Here is a 19,761-nt window from a genome sequence, read left to right on the forward strand (position 1 = left end):
GGAGGACTGTTTACTGAAATTTAGAGATATGACTTGTTTGCCCTGTGGAGCCACTGTTAATATTGTGGTAGATTTCACTCTGCTGCTTTATCTTTGATGTTCCTGTTTCTCTTCCTGGGAGGATAGATACCAGGGAAATATCTAGTGCTACATCCATTCCACCGGGTTTGGATAAAAAATTTACAACTTTTGAGTACTGAATATTCAAAATAGTGTGACTTCCTTATCCTCAAGTGTCTGTGAATGTAGTAACTGGGATATTTCAGGACTCCATGCTCAGATTATGCAAACAGTTAATTTTTTCCTCCTGCAGGCTTTTTGCTTGAGCAGATAATGGGCAGCAGAATGGAATGATTTGCGTTTGATTATTCTGAGTTCTTGACAACCCTTTGGAAGTTCTACTTGTAGAACAAAGTTCAAAACAGCAGCCAGTGAAAGATAGAGGAAGAGAGGGCTATGGAAAATTCCCCAGGGTAATCGGGGCCATGAAATTAAGATTGGGTAGCATTGCCCTGGGGGAAAAGAATTAAAAGGGAAGGAAAATAGGAGAGCAGTATTTTAATTAGGGGGACCACTCTATTTTTAGATTCTGCTGAGCATTTGGCCTTACATTCATTTGAAGTTTAGAAATCACAGCTGTATGCTCATGAAAGGTAGCAGGTGAGGCCACTGAAATTCTAGTTCTTTGGGGATGATGACTAAAATAGTGTTCTTTGCCTTTGTTAAATATTTACTAGTCCCACCCTCTTTGAGTTACCTGTGGCTTGTAAGCCGCGTGATTGGAAATCCTCATTTTACCTGCTTATAAAATGTTTACAGGATAAAAAGGCAGGGTAACCTTGTTTTTTCCCTTCATCTTTTATGAGATTTTATAATATGATAGTGGCTGCAGTAGAAGGCACATTGAGCTCAGGTGGCTTCCACTGCTCTGTAAATGGAAAATCATCTTCACAGTCACCTTGAACCTCATGAAAAGTGGTAAACTGTAGGTCATTAGCCCACAGACTCAAGAAGAGTATCAGTGATCATAATTCCATGAATGGTCGAAGATATTCTACTTTTTATGAGAAAAAAGCAGTCTCTCTTATTTTGTGATTGTAAAAAATGGATGGATGACTATGGCTATTCCTTCCATGCCAGCCTTTTTCTTAGACCCTAGTAAGATTCTCAAAACTGTGGCTTTCATGCAGTTTTCTTCCTTATGGAGCACAGCAAAAGAGTGGTAGTTCACTATTTTAAATTTAGATAAAGGTTTGTCTTTTACTGATTCTTTTTGTAGCTCCTAATAAGAAACAAATCTGATAGACTGGATTACAACGTCTTTTTCTTTCACATTTGGAACTTGTTGAAGTGAAGCTTCTGAGAAAAAAGATTTCTAAAAGGCTGGGGACAGGATGAAGTGAAAGACCTGAATATTCATCTCTGAATAATTTAGAATGATTGATTCTATGAACACTACCTTTTCTTCCATTATTTTACCTAGATTTCTTTTCAAGTTAAAACTTCTTCACACTTAAAATATGATCATTGATGATCATAATGCCAACTCCCAAATCCAGAAGGCTTTTTTGAATCATAAAAAAGAGATTAATAAATATAATTATTATAATCATACCAACTATTCCTCAGTTTGATAGTGTTTTAGGGTTTTAAAATCGTATATGTATGTTTTCTTACTTAATTCTCAGGAATTCTGTGTTATCTTCATAGTATAATAATAATAGCCACCATTTTTATACATCCTGCAATATACCAGATACTATAAGACACTTTACATATATTATCACTCTTAATCATTTTAATAACTGTATGGGTCAGATATTATTTTCAGATGTGAAAACTTAGAGGAATTGTTAAATCATTGAGATTTAAATCCAGGTATTTTGGTTCCAAACTCAGTATTCTGTTAATTAGATCATAGTTGCTGCAATGTAATTATATATGGTAAATGACCTCTGGGAATATTTGGGAGATGATGTATGAGTACTCAGTAAACCCTGATTTCCAGATTATGGAAGATTAACAGATATTTACTGAATAAGCATTAAATATGTTTTCAAATATATTAATAAACTAACAGTGGTTTTATTTCTTTAATTAAGATGTACTGCGGGATGCCAGGTTTGTCAGAATTTAATCAGGTAAGACAGATAAACAGTTCTATGTTTATATATTTCTCTGAAGTTGCATCTATTTTTTTGCATTAATTAACAGTCCTTCCTTTTGATGTGCATCTTACATTTCACATGAGGATTTTTCTTAATCTCCGTAACTATTAAGATTTTTTTTAAATTTAATTTTATTTATTTCTTATACAGCAGGTTCTTATTAGTTATCCATTTTATACATATTAGTGAATACATGTCAATCCCAATGTCCCAATTCATCCCACCACCACCACACACCCCCACACTTTCCCCCCTTGGTGTCCATACATTTGTTCTCTACATCTGTGTCTCTATTTCTGCCCTGCAAACCAGTTCATCTGCACCATTTTACTAGGTTTCACATATATGCGTTAATATATGATATTTGTTTTTCTCTTTCTGACTTATTTCACTCTGTATGACAGACTCTAGATCCATCCTCGTCTCTACAAATGACCCAATTTCATTCCTTTTTATGGCTGAGTAATATTCCATTGTATATATGTACCACATCTTCTTTATCCATTCATCTGTTGATTGGCATTTAGGTTGCTTCCATGACCTGGCTATTGTAAAAAGAGCTGCAATGAGCATTGGGGTGCATGTGTCTTTTTGAATTATGGTTTTCTCTGGGTATATGCCCAGTAGTGGGATTGCTGGGTCATATGGTCATTCTATTTTTAGTTTTTTAAGGAACCTCCATGCTGTTCTCCATAGTGGCTGTATCAATTTACATTCCCACCAACAGTGCAAGAGGGTTCCCTTCTCTCCACACCCTCTCCAGCATTTGTTGTTTGTACATTTTCTGATGATACCCATTCTAACTGGTGTGAGGTGATACCTCATTGTAGTTTAGATGTGAATTTCTCTAATAATTAGTGATTTTGAGCAGCTTTTCGTGTGCTTCTTGGCCATCTGTATGTCTTCTTTGGAGGAACGTCTGTTTAGATCTTCTGCCCATTTTTTGATTGGGTTGTTTTTTTTAAATATTGAGCTGATTATATTTTGGAGATTAATCCTTTGTCCATTGATTAATTTGCAAATATTTTTTCCCATTCTGAGGGCTGTCTTTTCATCTTGTTTGTAGTTTCCTTTGCTTTGCAAAAGCTTTTAAGTTTCATTAGGTCCCATTTGTTTATTTATTTTTTTATTTCAATTAATCTAGGAGGTGGATCAAAAAAAATCTTGCTGTGATTTATGTCAAAGAGTGTTCTTCCTATGTTTTCCTCTAAGAGTTTTATAGTGTCCAGTCTTACATTTCAATCTCTAATCCATTTTGAATTTATTTTTGTATATGGTGTTAGGGAGGGTTCTAATTCATTCTTTTAAATGTAGCTGTCCAGTTTTCCGAGCACCACTTATTGAAGAGACTGTCTTTTCTCCATTGTATATCCTTGCCTTCTTTCTCATAGATTAGTTGACCATAGGTGCATGGGTTTATCTCTGGGCTTTCTATGCTATTCCATTGATTTATATTTCTGTTTTTGTGCTAGTACCATGTTGTCTTGATTACTATAGCTTTGCAGTATAGTCTGAAGTCATGGAGTCTGATTCCTCCAGCTCCGTTTTTTTTCCCTCAAGAGTGCATTGGCTATTTGGGGTCTTTTGTTTCTCCATACAAATTTTAAGATTTTTTGTTCTAGTTCTGTAAAAAATGCCACTGGTAGTTTGATAAGGATTGCACTGAATCTGTAGATTGCTTTGGGTAGTCTAGTCATTTTCACAGTATTGCTTCTTCATTCTGCTCTGATCTTTATCATTTCTTTCCTTCTACTAACTTTGGGTTTTGTTTGTTCCTCTTTCTCTAGGTTTTTTCAGTGTAAGGTTAGATTGTTTATTTGAGATTTTTCTTGTTTCTTGAGGTAGGCTTGTATTGCTATAAACTTCCCTCTTAAAACTGCTTTTGCTGCATCCCATAGGTTTTGGATCGTCGTATTTTCGTTGTAATTTGTCTCTAGGTATTTTTAGGTTTCCTCTTTGATTTCTTCAGTGATCTCTCGGTTATGTAGTAACGTTTAGCCTCCGTGTGTTAGTGTTTTTTACGTTTTTTTCCCTGGAATTGATTTCTAATCTCATAGCATTGTGGTCAAAAAAGATGCTTGATATGAATTCACTTTTCTTAAATTTACTGAGGCTTGATTCTTGACCCAAGATGTGATCTATCCTGGAGAATGTTCCATGTGCACTTGAAAAGAAAGTGTAATCTGCTGTTTTTGGATGGAATGTCCTATAAATATCAATTAAATCTATCTGGTCTATTGTGTCATTTCAAGCTTGTGTTTCCTTATTAATTTTCTGTTTGGATGATCTTTCCATTGGTGTAAGTGAGGCGTTAAAGTGCCCCACTATTATTGTGTTGCTGTCGATTTCCTCTTTTAGCGCTGTTAGCCATTGCCTTATGTATTGAGGTGCTCCTATGTTGGGTGCATATATATTTACAATTGTTATATCTTCTTCCTGGATTAATCCCTTGATCATTATGCAGTGTCCTTCCTTGTCTCTTGTAACATTCTTTATTTTAAAGTCTATTTTATATGATATGAGTACTGCTTCTCCAGCTTTCTTTTGATTTCCATTTGCATGGAATACCTTATTCCATCCCCTCACTTTCAGTCTGTATGTGTCCCTAGGTCTTAAGTGGGTCTCTTGTAGACAGCATACACATGTGTTTTGTTTTTGTATCCATTCAGTGAGCCTGTATCTTTTGGTTGGAGCTTTTAATCCATTCACGTTTAAGGTGTTTATCGATATATATGTTTGTATTCCCATTTTCTTAATTGTTATGGGTTTTTTTGTTTGTTTGTTTGTTTTTGCTGTACACGGTCTCTCACTGTTGTGGCCTCTCCCGTTGTGGAGCACAGGCTCCAGATGCGCAGGCTCAGTGGCCATGGCTCACGAGCCTAGCCGCTCCACGGCATGCGGTATCTTCCCGGACCGGGGCACGAACCCGTGTCCCCTGTATCGGTAGGCGGACTCTCAATCACTGCGCCACCAGGGAAGCCCATGGGTTTGTTTTTGTAGGTCTTTTCCTTCTCTTGTGTTTCCCACTTAGAGAAGTTCCTTTAGCATTTGTTGTAAAGCTGGTTTGGTGGTGCTGAGTTCTCTTAGCGTTTGCTTTCTGTAAAGCTTTTGATTTCTCCGTCGAATCTGAATGAGATCCTTGCTGGGTAGAGTAATCTTGGTTGTAGGTTCTTCCCTTTCATCACTTTAAATATATCATGCCACTTCCTTCTGGCTTGTAGAGTTTCTGCTGAGAAATCAGCTGTTACCCTTGTGGGAGTTCTCTTGTATGTTATTTGTTGTTTTTACCTTGTTGCTTTCAATAATTTTTCTTTGTCTTTAATTTTTGTCAATTTGATTACTATGTATCTCGGCATGTTTTTCCTTTGGTTTATCCTGTATGGGACTCTCTGCGCTTCCTGGACTTGGGTGGCTATTTCCTTTCCCATGTTAGGGAAGTTTTTGACTATAATCTCTTCAAATATTTTCTCAGGTCCTTTCTGTCTCTCTTCACCTTTTGGGACCCCTAATGTGAATGCTGTTGCATTTAATGTTGTCCCAGAGGTCTCTTAGGCTGTCTTGATTTCTTTTCATTCTTTTTTCTTTATTCTGTTCCATGGCAGTGAATTCCACCATTCTGTCTTCCAGGTCACTTATCTGTTCTTCTGCCTCAGTTATTCTGCTATTGGTTCATTCTAGTGTATTTTTCATTTCAGATATTTATTGGTCATCTCTGTTTGTTTGTTCTTTAATTCTTCTAGGTCTTTGTAAAACATTTCTTGTTTCTTCTTGATCTTTGTCTCCATTCTTTTTCCTAGGTCCTGGATCATGTTCACTATCATTATTCTGAATTCTTTTTCTGGAAGGTTGTATCTCTCCACTTCATTTAGTTGTTTTTCTGGGGTTTTGTCTTGTTTCTTCATCTGGTACATAGCCTTCTGTCTTTTCATCTTGTCTATCTTTCTATGAATGTGGTTTTTGTTCCACAGGATGCAGGATTGTAGTTCTTCTTGCTTCTGCTGTCTGCCCTCTGGTGGATGAGGCTATCTAAGAGGCTTGTGCAAGTTTCCTGATGGGAGGGACTGGTGGTGGGTAGAGCTGGCTGTTGCTCTGGTGGGCAGAGTTCAGTAAAACTTTAATCCACTTGTCTGATCATGGGTGGGGCTGGGTTCCCTCCCTGTTGGTAAGCAATCAAATAGGCCTGAGGTGACCCAACACTGGAGCCTACCCGGCTCTTTGTGGGGGCTAATGGCAGACTCTGGGAGGGCTCACGCCAAGGAGTACTTCCCAGAACTTCTGCTCCCAGTGTCCTTCTCCTCATGGTGAGCCACAGCCACCCCCTGCCTCTGCAGGAGACCCTCCAACACTGGCAGGTAGATCTGTTTCAGTCTCCTGTGGGGTCACTGCTCCTTCTCCTAGGTCCTGATGCGCACACTACTTTGTGTTTGCCCTCCAAGAGTGGAGTCTCTGTTTCCCCCAGTCCTGTTGAAGTCCTGCAGTCAAATACTGCTACCCTTCAAAGTCTGATTCTCTAGGAATTCCTCCTCCCGTTGCCGGCCCCCCAGGTTGGGAAGCCTGATGTGGGGCTCAGAACCTTCACTCCAGTGGGTGGACTTCTGTGGTACAGGTGTTCTCCAGTTTGTGAGTCACCCACCCAGCAGTTACGGGATTTGATTTGATTGTGACTGCGCCCCTCCTACAATCTCATTGTGGCTTCTCCTTTGTCTTTGGATATGTGGTATCTTTTTTGGTGACTTCCAGTGTCTTCCTGTCAATGATTGTTCACAATATTATTTTTTAAAAATAGTTTTTGGGCTATAATTGACATAAACTGCACATATTTAAAATATACAATTTGATGTTTGTTTTTGTTTTCTTTACTATTTTAATCATTTTTAAGAGTACAGTTCAGTAGTGTTAAGTATATTCCCATTGTTGTGTTATGGATCTACAGAACTTTTTATCTTGCAAAATTGAATGTGTATACTACATTTTGGTCATCCATCCATCTATTGATGAATACATGGGTTGCTTCTACCTCTTGGCTGTTGTGAATAACGCTGCTATAATCATGGGTGTGTAAGAGATTTGTAATGTTTTCTTAAAACATCCCCAAAATGATTCTAATGTGTAGCCAAGGGAGAGAAGCAGTGAGAATGTTTTTAAACTTAGAAAACAACCCAGTGTTGGAAATCAAATATAAATCTCAGTGTGAAGTTTTAAAACTTGTTAATATATATCATCTATATATTACCCTAGGAAAATGTAGAAACATTACATCTATTTTCTATTCTGAAATTGTGTGTTTTCTATTTTGAAATTGGTATTTATCCCAAATTTAAGGTGTTACTGTGGGCGATTGATTAGAGACCATTATGGGATAGATGAAGCCTGGACCATCTCAGCTGCCAACGGTAGTGAAAATGAACAATGGTGTGTTGAAAAGCACACAATGAAAAGCTCTACAGATACCTTTGGCACGATTAACTTCCAAGATGGAGAGCACACCCACCACTCTAAGGTTTGCTAATAACCTACATTATTTTGCCGATTTTTAAAAAATATCTTTATTGGAGTATAATTGCTTTACAATGGTGTGTTAGTTTCTGCTAAATAACAAAGTAAATCAACTATACATATACATATATCCTCATATCTCCACCCTCTTACATCTCCCTCCCACCCTCCCTATCCCACCCCTCTAGATGGTCACAAAGTACAGAGCTGATCCCCCTGTGCTATGCAGCTGCTTCCCACTAGCTATCTATTTTACATTTGGTAGTGTATATATGTCGATGCCACTCTCTCACTTTGTCCCAGCTTACCCTTCCCCTTCCCCATGTCCTCAAGTCCATTCTCTACATCCGCGTCTTTATTCCTGTCCTGCCCACAGGTTCTTCATAACTTTTTTTTTTTTTAGATTCCATATATATGTGTTAGCATACGGTATTTGTTTTTCTCTTTCTGACTTACTTCACTCTGTGTGACAGACTCTAGGTCCATCCACCTCACTACTAATAATTCAGTTTTGCTTCTTTTTATGGCAGAGTAATATTCCACTGTATATATGTGCCACATCTTCTTTATCCATTCATCTGTCAATGGACATTTAGGTTGCTTCCCTGTCCTGGCTATTGTAAATAGAGCTGCAATGAACATTGTGGTACATGACTCTTTATGAATTATGGTTTTCTCAGGGTATATGCCCAGTAGTGGGATTGCTGGGTCATATGGTAGTTCTATGTTTCGTTTTTTAAGGAACCTCCATACTGTTCTCCATAGTGGCTGCATCAATTTACATTCCCATCAACAGTGCAAGAGGGTTTGCTTTTCTCCACACCCTCTCCAGGATTTATTGTTTGTAGATTTTTTGATGATGGCCATTCTAACTGGTGTGAGGTGATACCTCATTTTAGTTTTGACTTGCATTTCTCTAACGATTAGTGATGTTGAGCATCCTTTCGTATGTTTGTTGGCAATCTGTATATCTTCTTTGGAGAAATATCTGTTTAGGTCTACCTATTTTTGGATTGGGTTTTTTTTTTTTGATATTGAGCTGCTTGTAAATTTTGGAGATTAATCCTTTGTCAGTTGCTTCATTTGCAAATATTTTCTCCCATCTGAGGGTTGTCTTTTCGTCTTGTTTATGGTTACCTTTACTGTGCAAAAGCTTTTAAGTTTCATGAGGTGCCATGTGTTTATTTTTGTTTTTACTTGGATTTCTCTAGGAGGTGGGTCAAAAGGATCTTGCTGTGATTTATGTCTAAGTGTTCTGCCGATGTTTTCCTCTAAGAGTGTTATAGTGTCTGGTCTTACATTTAGGTGTTTAATCCATTTTGAGTTTATTTTTGGGTATGGTGTTAGGGAGTGTTCTAATTTCATTGTTTTACATGTAGCTGTCCAGTTTTCCCAGCACCACTTATTGAAGAGGCTGTCTTTTCTCCATTGTATATTCTTGCCTCTTTTATCAAAAATAAGGTGACCATAGGTGTGTGGGTTTATCTCTGGGCTTTGTATCCCATTCCATTGATCTATATTTCTGTTTTTGTGCCAGTACCATACTGTCTTTATTACTGTAGCTTTGTAGTATAGTCTGAGGTCTGGGAGCCTGATTCCTCTAGCTCCGTTTTTCTTTCTCAAGATTGCTTTGGCTGTTTGGGGTTTTTGTGTTTCCACACAAATTGTGAAATTTTTTGTTCTAGTTCTATGAAAAATACCATTGGTAGTTTGATAGGGATTGCATTGAATCTGTAGATTGCTTTGGGTAGTATAGCAATTTTCACAATGTTGATTCTTCCAATCCAAGAACATGGGATATCTCTCCACCTGTTTGTATCATCTTTAATTTCTTTCATCAGTGTCTTATAATTTTCTGCATACAGGTCTTTTGTCTCCTTAGGTAGGTTTATTCCTAGGTATTTTATTCTTTTTATTGCAATGGTAAATGGGAGTGTTTCCTTAATTTCTCTTCCAGATCTTTCATCATTAATGTATAGGAATGCAAGAGATTTCTTTGTATTTACCAAATTCATTGATTAGCTCTAGTGGTTTTTTGGTAGATTCTACTTTACCAAATTCATTGATTAGCTCTAGTGGTTTTTTGGTAGATTCTACTTTACCAAATTCATTGATTAGCTCTAGTGGTTTTTTGGTAGATTCTTTAGGATTCTCTCCATATAGTATCATGTCATCTGCGAACAATGACAGCTTTTCCTCTTTTCCGATTTGGATTCCTTTTCTTTCTTTTTCTTCTCTGATTGCAATGGCTAAAACTTCCAACAGTATGTTGAATAATAGTGGTGAGAGTGGACAACCTTGTCTTGTTCCTGATGTTAGAGGAAATGGTTTCAGTTTTTCACCACTGAGAACAATGTTGGCTATGGGTTTGTCATATATGGCCTCTGTTATGTTGAGGTAAGTTCCCTCTGTGCCTACTTTCTGGAGGGTTTTTATTTTAAATGGGTGTTGAATTTTGTTGAAAGCTTTTTCTGCATCTATTGAGATGATCATATGTTTTTTCTCCTTCAGTTTGTTAATGTGTTGTATCACATTGATTGATTTGTGTATATTGAAGAATCCTTGCCTTCCTGGGATAAACCCCACTTGATCATGGTGTATGATCCTTTTAATGTGCTGTTGGATTCTGTTTGCTAGTATTTTGTTGAGGATTTTTGCACCTTTGTTCATCAGTAATATTGGCCTGTAGTTTTCTGTCATGACATCTTTGTCTGGTTTTGGTATAAGGGTGATGGTGGTCTTGTAGAATGAGTTTGGAGGTGTTTCTCCCTTTGGTATATTTTGGAAGAGTTTGAGAAGGATAAGTGTTAGCTCTTCTCTAAATGTTTCATAGAATTCACCTGTGAAGCCATCTGATCCTGGTCTTTTGTTTGTTGGAAGATTTTTAATCACAGTCTCAACTTCAGTGCTTGTGATTGGTCTGTTTATATTTTCTATTTCTTCCTGGCTCAGTCTTGGAAAGTTGTGCTTTTTTAAGAATTTGTCCATTTCTTCCAGGCTGTCCATTTTATTGGCATATATTTGCTTGTAGTAATCTCTCATGATCCTTTTTATTTCTACAGTGTCAGCTGTTAGTTCTCCTTTCTCATTTCTAATTCTGTCGATTTGAGTCTTCTCCCTTTTTTTTCTTGGTGAGTCTGGCTAATGGTTTATCAATTTTGTTTATCTTCTCAAAGAATCAGCTTTTAGTTTTATTGATCTTTGCTATCATTTCCTTCATTCCTTTTTCCTTTATTTCTGATCTGATCTTTATGATTCCTTTCCTTCTACTAACTTTGGGTTTTGGTTTTTTTTTTCTTCTGTCTCTAATTGCTTTAGGTTTAAGGTTAGGTTGTTTATTTGAGATGTTTCTTGTTTCTTGAGGTAGGATTGTATTGCTATAAACTTCCCTCTTAGAACTGCTTTTGCTGCATAGCGTAGGTTTTGAGTCGTCGTGTTTTCATTGTCATTTGTTTCTAGGTATTTTTTGATTTCCTCTTTGATTTCTTTAGTGATCTCTTGGTTATTTACTAGTGTATTGTTTAACCTCCATGTGTTTGTATTTTTTACAGATTTTTTCCTGTAATTGGTATCTAGTCTCATAGCATTATGGTTGGAAAAGATACTTTATATGATTTTAATTTTCTTAAATGTACCAAGGCTTGATTTGTGACCCAAGATATGATCTATCCTGGAGAATGTTCCATGAGCACTTGAGCAGAAAGTGTATTCTGTTGGTTTTGGATGGAATTCCCTATAAATATCAATTAAGTCCATGTTGTTTAATGTATCTTTTAAAGCTTGTGTTTCCTTATTTATTTTCATTTTGGATGATCTGTCCACTGGTGAAAGTGGGGTGTTAAAGTCCCCTATTATGATTGTGTTACTGTCGATTTCCCCTTTTATGGCTGTTAGTATTCACCTACGTATTGAGGTCCTTCTATGTTTGGTTCATAAATATTTACAATTGTTATATCTTCTTCTTGGATTGATCCCTTGATCATTATGTAGTGTCCTTCTTTGTCTCTCATAATAGTCTTTATTTTAAAGTCTATTTTGTCTGATGAGAGAATTTGCTACTCCAGCTTTCTTTTGATTTCCATTTGCATGGAATATCTTTTTCCATCCCATCACTTTCAGTCTGTATGTGTCCCTAGGTCTGAAGTGGGTCTCTTGTAGACAGTGCATATACTGGTCTTGTTTTTGTATCCATTCAGCCAGTCTATGTCTTTTGGTTGGAGCATTTAATCCATTTACATTTAAGGTAGTTATTGATATGTATGTTCCTGTTACCATTTTCTAAATTGTTTTGAGTTTGTTATTGTAGGTCTTTTCCTTCTCTTGTGTTTCCTGCCTAGAGAAATTCCTTTAGCATTTGTTGTAAAGCTAGTTTGGTGGTGCTGAATTCTCTTAGCTCTTGCTTATCTGTAAATGTTTTAATTTCTCCATCAAATCTGAATGAGATCCTTGCTGGGTAGACTAATCTTGGTTGTAGGTTTTCTTTTCCTTTTCATCACTTTAAATATGTCCTGCCACTCCCTTCTGGCTTGCAGAGTTTCTCCTGAAAGATCAGCTGTTAACCTTATGGGGATTCCCTTCTATGTTATTTGTTGTTTTTCCCTTGCTGCTTTTAATGTTTTTGTTTGTACTTAATTATTGATGGTTTGATTAATATGTGTCTTGGCATGTTTCCCCTTGGATTTATCCTGTATGGGACTCTCTGTGCTTCCTGGACTTGATTGACTCTCTCTTTTCCTATATTAGGACAGTTTTCAGCACTAATCTCTTCAAATATTTTCTCAGTCCCTTTCTTTTTCTCTTCTTCTTCTGGGACCCCTATAATTCAAATGTTGGTGCATTTAATGTAGTCCCAGAGGTCTCTGAGACTGTCCTCAATTCTTTTCATTCTTTTTTGTTTATTCTGCTCTGTGGTAGTTATTTCCACTATTTTATCTTCCAGGTCACTTATCCGTTCTTATGCCTCAGTTATTTTGCTATTGATTCCTTCTAGAGAATTTTTAATTTCATTTATTGTGGTTTTAATCATTTGTTGTTTGCTCTCTAGTTCTTCTAGGTCCTTGTTAAACGTTTCTTGTATTTTCTCCATTCTATTTCCAAGATTTTGGATCATCTTTACTATCATTATTCTGAATTCTTTTTCAGGTAGACTGCCTATTTCCTCTTCATTTGTTAGGTCTGGTGGGTTTTTATCTTGCTCCTTAATCTGCTGTGTCTTTCTCTGTCTTCTCATTTTGCTTACCTTACTGTGTTTGGGGTCACCTTTTTACAGGCTGTACGTTCATAGTTCCTATTGTTTTTGGTGTCTGCCCCCAGTGGCTAAGGTTGGGTCAGTGGGTTGTGTAGGCTTCCTGGTGGAGGGGACTGGTGCCTGTGTTGTGGTGGATGAGGCTGGGTCTTGTCTTTCTGGTGGGCAAGAGCGCATCCAGTGGTGTGTTCTGGGGTGTCTGCGACTTTATTATGATTTTAGGCAGCGTCTCTGCTAATGGGTGGGGTTGTGTTCCTGTCTTGTTAGTTTTTTCGCATAGGGGGTCCAACACTGTAGCTTGCTGGTTGTTGAGTGGAGCTGGGTCTTTGTGTTGAGATGGAGATCTCTGGGAGAGGTTTCGCCTTTTGATATTACGTGGAGCTGGGAGGTCTCTGGTGGACCAATCGCCTGAACTCAACTCTCCCACGTCAGAGGCCCTGGCCTGACACCTGGCCCGAGCCCATAGTCCCTGTCAGCCACACCACTCAGAAGTAAAGGGAGAAAGAAAGAAATAAAGAAAGAAAATAGAATAAAGTTATTAAAATAAAAAATATATATTTAAAATTTAAAAAGTTAAATGTAATAAAAAAATAAAGAACGAAAGAAAGAAGACAGCAACCATACCAAAAAACAAATCCACCAATGGTAACCAGCACTAAAAACTATACTAAAGGGCTTCCCTGGTGGCGCCATGGTTAACAATCCACCTGCCAATGCAAGGGACACGGGTTCGAACTCTGGTCCAGGAAGATCCCACATGTCACGGAGCAACTAAGCCCATGTACTACAACTATTGAGCCTGCGCTCTAGAGCCCGCATGCCACAACTACTGAGCCCGCATGCCACAACTACTGCAGCCTGTGCGCCTAGAGCCCATGCTCCACAACAAGAGAAGCCACCGCAATGAGAAGTCCGCGCACCGTGACAAAGAGTAGCTCCCATTTGCCGCAACTAGAGAAAGCCTGCGTGCAACAACGAACACCCAAGGCAGCCAAAAATAAATTAAAAAAAGAAAAAAAAACTGTACTAAAAATAAAAACAATGGAAAGACAGAACCCTAGGACAAATGGTAAAAGCAAAGCTATACAGACAAAATGACACAAACAAACATACACATACTCACAGAAAGAGAAAAAGTAAAAAGAAAAATCTATATATATATATGAAAAAGGAAGCAAGCAGCCAAATCAATAAACAAATCTACCATTGATAATAAACTCTAAATACTAAACTAAGGTAAACATAAAAACAAATTAGATGCAGAAAGCAAATCCCAAGTCTATAGTTGCTCCCAAAGCCCACCGCCTCGATTTTGGGATGATTTGCTGTCTATTCAGGTATTCCACAGATGCAGGTACATCAAGTTGATTGTGGAGATTTAATCCACCGCTCCTGAGGGTGCTGGGAGAGATTTCCCTTTCTCGTCTTTGTTCTCACAGCTCCCAGGGCACAGCTTTGGATTTGGCCCCGCCTCTGCGTGTAGGTCGCCGGAGGGCGGCGTCTGTTCTGCCGGGGTTGGGGAGGGAGGGGTACGGAATGCGAGGCGAGCCTGCGGCGGCAGAGGTCAGCGTGACTTTGCACCAGCATGAGGCGCGCCGTGCGTTTTCCCGGGGGAGTTGTCCCTGGATCCCGGGACCCTGGCAGTGGCGGGCTGCACAGGCTCCCCGGAAGGGGGGTGTGGATAGTGACCTGTGCTCGCACACAGGCTTCTTGGTGGCGGCAGCAGCAACCTTAGCGTCTCATGCCCGTCTCTGGGCTCCGCGCTTTTAGCTGCGGTTTGCGCCCGTCTCTGGAGCTCCTTTAAGCAGCGCTTTTAATCCCCTCTCCTCGAGCACCAGGAAACAAAGAGGGAAGAAAAAGTCTCTTGCCTCTTTGGCAGGTGCAGACTTTTCTCCGGACTCCCTCCCGGCCAGCTGTGGCGCATTAACCCCCTGCAGGCTGTGTTCACGCCGCCAACCCAGTCCTCTCCCTGCGCTCGGACCGAAGCCGGAGCCTCAGCTCCCAGCGCCGCCCGCCCCGGTGGGTGAGCAGACAAGCCTCTCCGGCTGGTGAGTGCTGGTCGGCACCTATCCTCTGTGCGGGTATCTCTCCGCTTTGCCGTCCGCACCCCTATTGTGCTCTCCTCCGTGGCTCGGAAGCTTCCCCACCGCCACCCTCCGTCTTCGCCAGTGAAGGGGCTTCCTAGTGTATGGAAACTTCACAGCTCCCTCCCAGAGGTGCAGGTCCTGTCCTAATTCTTTTGTCTCTGTTTTTTCTTTTGCCCTACCCAGGTATGTGGGGAGTTTCTTGCCTTTTGGGAAGTCTGAGGCCTTCTGCCAGCGTTCAGTAGGTGTTCCGTAGGAGTTGTTCCACATGTAGATGTGTTTTTGATGTATTTGTGGGGAGGAAGGTGATCTCCACGTCTTACTCCTCCACCATCTTGAAGGTCTCTTATTTTGCTGATTTTTAACAGAGGCTATAACCTCCAAATGTATCTCCAAATTGTATTTCTAAGTGTAGATGATCAGATGACCAGGTTATATTGCAAAGGCGATCCCTGTTACTTACCTGTTGACAAAAGTGACCTGACTCTTCTTTTTCTTTTATGTCTGAGGGGCATGATACCTTACCCAGGTGTGGTGTGGCCAGCTCTTTGATTGACTTCTTTCAGCCAGGTTATGCCCTCTGCAGAAGAGAATGGCTTATTGCTCATGAGGCAGTTGCCAAACGGCTTCCCTTTTCTTAAGGAATGTACAAAGGTTACTACCGAAGAACAGACTTCACCTGAATCACGGCTATAGCAATTCCCAGTAACTTACTTAACCTGTGGCTGTTAGTGCCTGCTATGCCCTTGTGAGAGCCTTTTCTCAGGAAGAAAATGGGGAAATTTCTGTACCCCCTGAATGATAGTGCTGGGCTCTACAGGCCAGTTTTTCTCCTGTTCCTAATATAGTAATTTTACATGTGATTCACATAGTATTGACAGGTCAGCTGTCTCTCAGCTGTTTTCTATTGACCTTGTTAACTGTACACTACTTTATTAGAGGCAGCTTTCCTTGGGGAAAGTACAGGGGGAGGCTACCTCAGGAAAGCTCAGTCAGTTGTGTCCTGCAGTGCATCATCAGTTAAAAGGATTTGAAAAACTGTTCTTAATAGTGCAATCATAATAAGGTTTCATAATATAATTGTACAGTAATCGACATTTCTGGTTACTAATCCACTTGCATCTAACTTTGTGCATTGATTTTTGTTTGTTTTGGTTGGCAAGAAAACTGTCCTCCAATCCTTTTTGGAAGCTGACTCTCATAGAACTCTTTATGTAATTTTTCCCTTAATTGTTCATCTTCTTCCTTTTGATTAATAGTGCAATCATAATAAGGTTTCATAATATAATTGTACAGTAATCGACATTTCTGGTTACTAATCCACTTGCATCTAACTTTGTGCATTGATTTTTGTTTGTTTTGGTTGGCAAGAAAACTGTCCTCCAATCCTTTTTGTAACTCTTTATGTAATTTTTCCCTTAATTGTTCATCTTCTTCTTTATGTAATTTTTCCCTTAATTGTTCATCTTCTTCCTTTTGCTTTTATGTTTGTTTATAATCATCTTCATTTACTCATTTTTTTTATCCATTCAACAGATCTTTATCAGTTGCCCATACTTTGTTATGCCCCAAGGAGAATATGTTCTGTGTACTAACATTGCTTACAGTCTAGTGAGGGAAACAGGAAATAAATATACAATTACCCCAGATGGTGGGGATGCTGGGAAAGGGGAATACAGGGTTCTTTGAGAGAATGAAAAGGGAACTCCTCCTGTTTTTCTGGGGTGGTGTGCATGTGTCAAGGAAGCCATCTGAGAATAGGGATGGCTAAGCTGAGATGGGAAAGATGAGTGAGGTGTTTGGTGTCTGGTGACAGAAGGGTAAGACCACTGTAGGCGTGAGGAATAGCTTGTGGGAAGGCCAAGGGGGAATATGGTACGTTTAGGAAAACTGAAAACATGTTTAGACAGATCTGATCACTAATACGTTTTATGCTTAGCATAGGCTCCTGTTATATCCTCTGTGCCTGAATGCATTTTGTTTGATCTCTCAGAAGAGGCTACCCTTATCTTTCAGCCTGGAATTGCACTTCAGGCTTAGCATGCACAGCAGGAGAGCTTGGGAGAGCTGGTTACTCATCCCCTCTGCTGCATTTCCCTTTCTAGTTGTTATCCCTCCCACCTCCTTCCACAGAGGTTTGGAGGTGACTTACGATAAAGGAGGAGGAGGGGAAAGAGAGAGTCATAAAACCTTAGCACCGTCTTCAGCTGGCCTTTGGAAGAAAAGAGTCTAGTGCTGATAATTTAGTTGATCAAGGTGTTATCCTGAAATCTCGAGAAGTATCTTCTAGGACTAAAAGGACTTATAACTGAAAGGGAGGACTACCTGGGAGAAAGAACTGAGAGAGAGAGAAGGAGAACTAAACCAGAGCTGCCTCCTCTGCCCTTATTCATCATTCGAGGCAACGTGAACCCTTTCACAAAGGTCAACTTGTATTTTTCCTACTCTTTGAATATGTGATAAAGCCGTGGAAACTCAGTTTTCTCACTTGTAAACTGAATCCTAGTTACCCTCAGATTCTTTCTACTACATCCTGTGATGGCTGCACCATCCTCATGTCAGAAATTCTAATATTTTAATTATGAAATAAAGGGATTATGTTTTAAGAATTTCAGAGATGAACACGATTGTGTTAAATCACTATCACATTCTGGAGGACAATGTGATAATTCCTATTTGCATATCTGTGGCGATCTCTACCTGTGGTTATTTTTGCTATAGTTTTATAAACTCATGGTTTCCTATGGTCCTTATCCTATAAATCCGACTTATTCTTGCTGTTGGTTGGCTCACACTCATCTCAATATGATTTTACCAGTCTGTATGTGGCTGCATTGGCTGGGAAAAGAAAGCCAGCCATACACTATAATCTTGGGCAAAATGCATAATGATTCTGGAGCTGCCTGATTTCCGTCTTTTCTTTTGGTTACATTGACTCTCTTATGAAAAGTATTTATTTTGGAAAAGAAGTTTTTAGAGAGATGATATATATAGGAAATGGTTAGAATGTAAAATTTAAAATAAATGAACATGCTTCTGGATCTTAATTTAAATTATGAAAATATGTGAAATGGTCCAGTAAATTAAAAGCCATAGCATTTATGAGAAAACCTCATTTCACTTATTTCTGATACTTTTTTTAAATGGGTTTTCTGGCGTAGTGATTTTTGCCAGTTTGAAGTATTTCTGCCTTACCTCAGACCTTCCAGAGAACATTGGTAGACTAACCCTGAAAACCAGAGGAAGCCTTCCTATGGTGACTTGTAATTCTCAGAAGGAACTTAAAGGGGGTGTGGGATTTTTTCAAAGTAAATATTTCCATTATATGAAGATGAACTTTTAAAGAGATCCTAGACATTTTCTTTCACGTTTTGGCATTTCAGTTGCCCTGCTGTGTGCTTACTGCGACGTGGCAGGTATTTTCCACTATTTTATGTATATGTGTATATGTATATCTTCCAGTATATTAGAACTTCTTATGACACAAAGTTGGATCATCTATTACATTTAATGTTGAAAGAGTGGAAGATGGAACTGCCAAAGCTGGTGATCTCTGTCCACGGGGGCATCCAGAACTTCAAGATGCCTTCCAAACTTAAAGAGATCTTCAGCCAAGGTTTGGTCAAAGCTGCAGAGACAACGGGAGCATGGATAATAACTGAAGGCATTAATACCGGTAAGGCACATTCCCTGTTTCAGTCTGGTTTTTTTTTTTTTTAATTCCTTCTTTTTAACTGTGAATCAGGCAGTATAGCACCTAACCTCTGCTCTGCAGTGCTCCCAGGAGATGTGGTAGCGTGAGAAAGACTGCAAGAGTAGTGACTGGAAAAGAAACGCAGAAGAATCCTAGACCTTTCCTGGAATGTATTTTTACCATTGTTAAAATATGCTATTTTAATATAACTTTGGGTAAACGTATGGCAAAGAAAATAGGTTTTCATGAGCTTTGGACTGTGGTGAGGTAGTGTGTGGGCATAGACGTGAGCTAAACTCACCATGGTCAGGTTCTCAGGAATTGGAAACCAGTGACATGTGCAACAACTGCATTGAGTGTATGGGGCATGAGGAGATAATTAACTACATAACTGGCACTTGCTTCTGTCACTGACTCTTTCATACTTTTTGAAATCTGACATTCAAGAACTTCATTTAGTAGCCCCTGAACCTCTAACCCTACTCTTTTGCATCAGTGCTTATGAACTGTATGCATGTTGGAGAATCATCTGGGGGCTTTGCAAAAATACACATGCGCAAGTTCTACCCCAGATTAATTAGAGTTTTTCAGGGTGAAGCTTCTGAAGCGTATCTAATGTGCAGCCAGAGTTGAGGATTACTGACTTCACAAACTCCTCTCTTACTAATCTGTTGCTGATATGTTACAGTTCTGACACCAGTTCTCATGTGTGGGTTCTTTCCCAACACACCACGGTTCTCTAGCACCAGCTGAGTGTCTTACAGTTCAGCTCAATTCTGAATTACTGTCTACCAGGAAATAGCGACGGATTCCACAGGTTAAGGGCTCAGTCCCACAAGACTGTCCCCACTTCAGATGTCAGTCTCAAGTCCAGGGTGTTACCCGTGCTTCTGACTGGCTGGCTATAAATCAGAGGTTCCCACCATCCCCTCCTTGGGTTTGATGAATTTGCTAGAGCAGCTCACAGAATGCAGGAAACCAGTTTACTCACTAGATTACCAGTTTATTATAAAAGGATATAACTCAGGAACAGGTAGATTGAAGAGATGCATGGGGCAAGGCATGTGGGAAGGG

At 39.3% G+C, this 19,761-nt stretch overlaps 1 protein-coding gene across 1 annotated transcript in view; it reads left to right on the plus strand.

Annotated features, from left to right (window-relative positions):
- The window catches only part of TRPM6 (transient receptor potential cation channel subfamily M member 6), a 178,605-nt gene that overhangs the window by 57,710 nt on the left and 101,134 nt on the right, over positions 1-19,761 (plus strand). The window contains exons 4-6 of the mRNA XM_024738988.1: positions 2,103-2,141; positions 7,491-7,668; positions 18,456-18,669. Of these exons, the coding sequence (XP_024594756.1) occupies positions 2,103-2,141; positions 7,491-7,668; positions 18,456-18,669 (431 nt within the window). The remainder of the gene's footprint in view (positions 1-2,102; positions 2,142-7,490; positions 7,669-18,455; positions 18,670-19,761) is intronic.

Source organism: Neophocaena asiaeorientalis, unplaced genomic scaffold (genome assembly GCF_003031525.2).
Source record: "Neophocaena asiaeorientalis asiaeorientalis breed wild unplaced genomic scaffold, Neophocaena_asiaeorientalis_V1.1 scaffold249, whole genome shotgun sequence".
NCBI classification, from domain to species: Eukaryota; Metazoa; Chordata; class Mammalia; order Artiodactyla; family Phocoenidae; genus Neophocaena; species Neophocaena asiaeorientalis.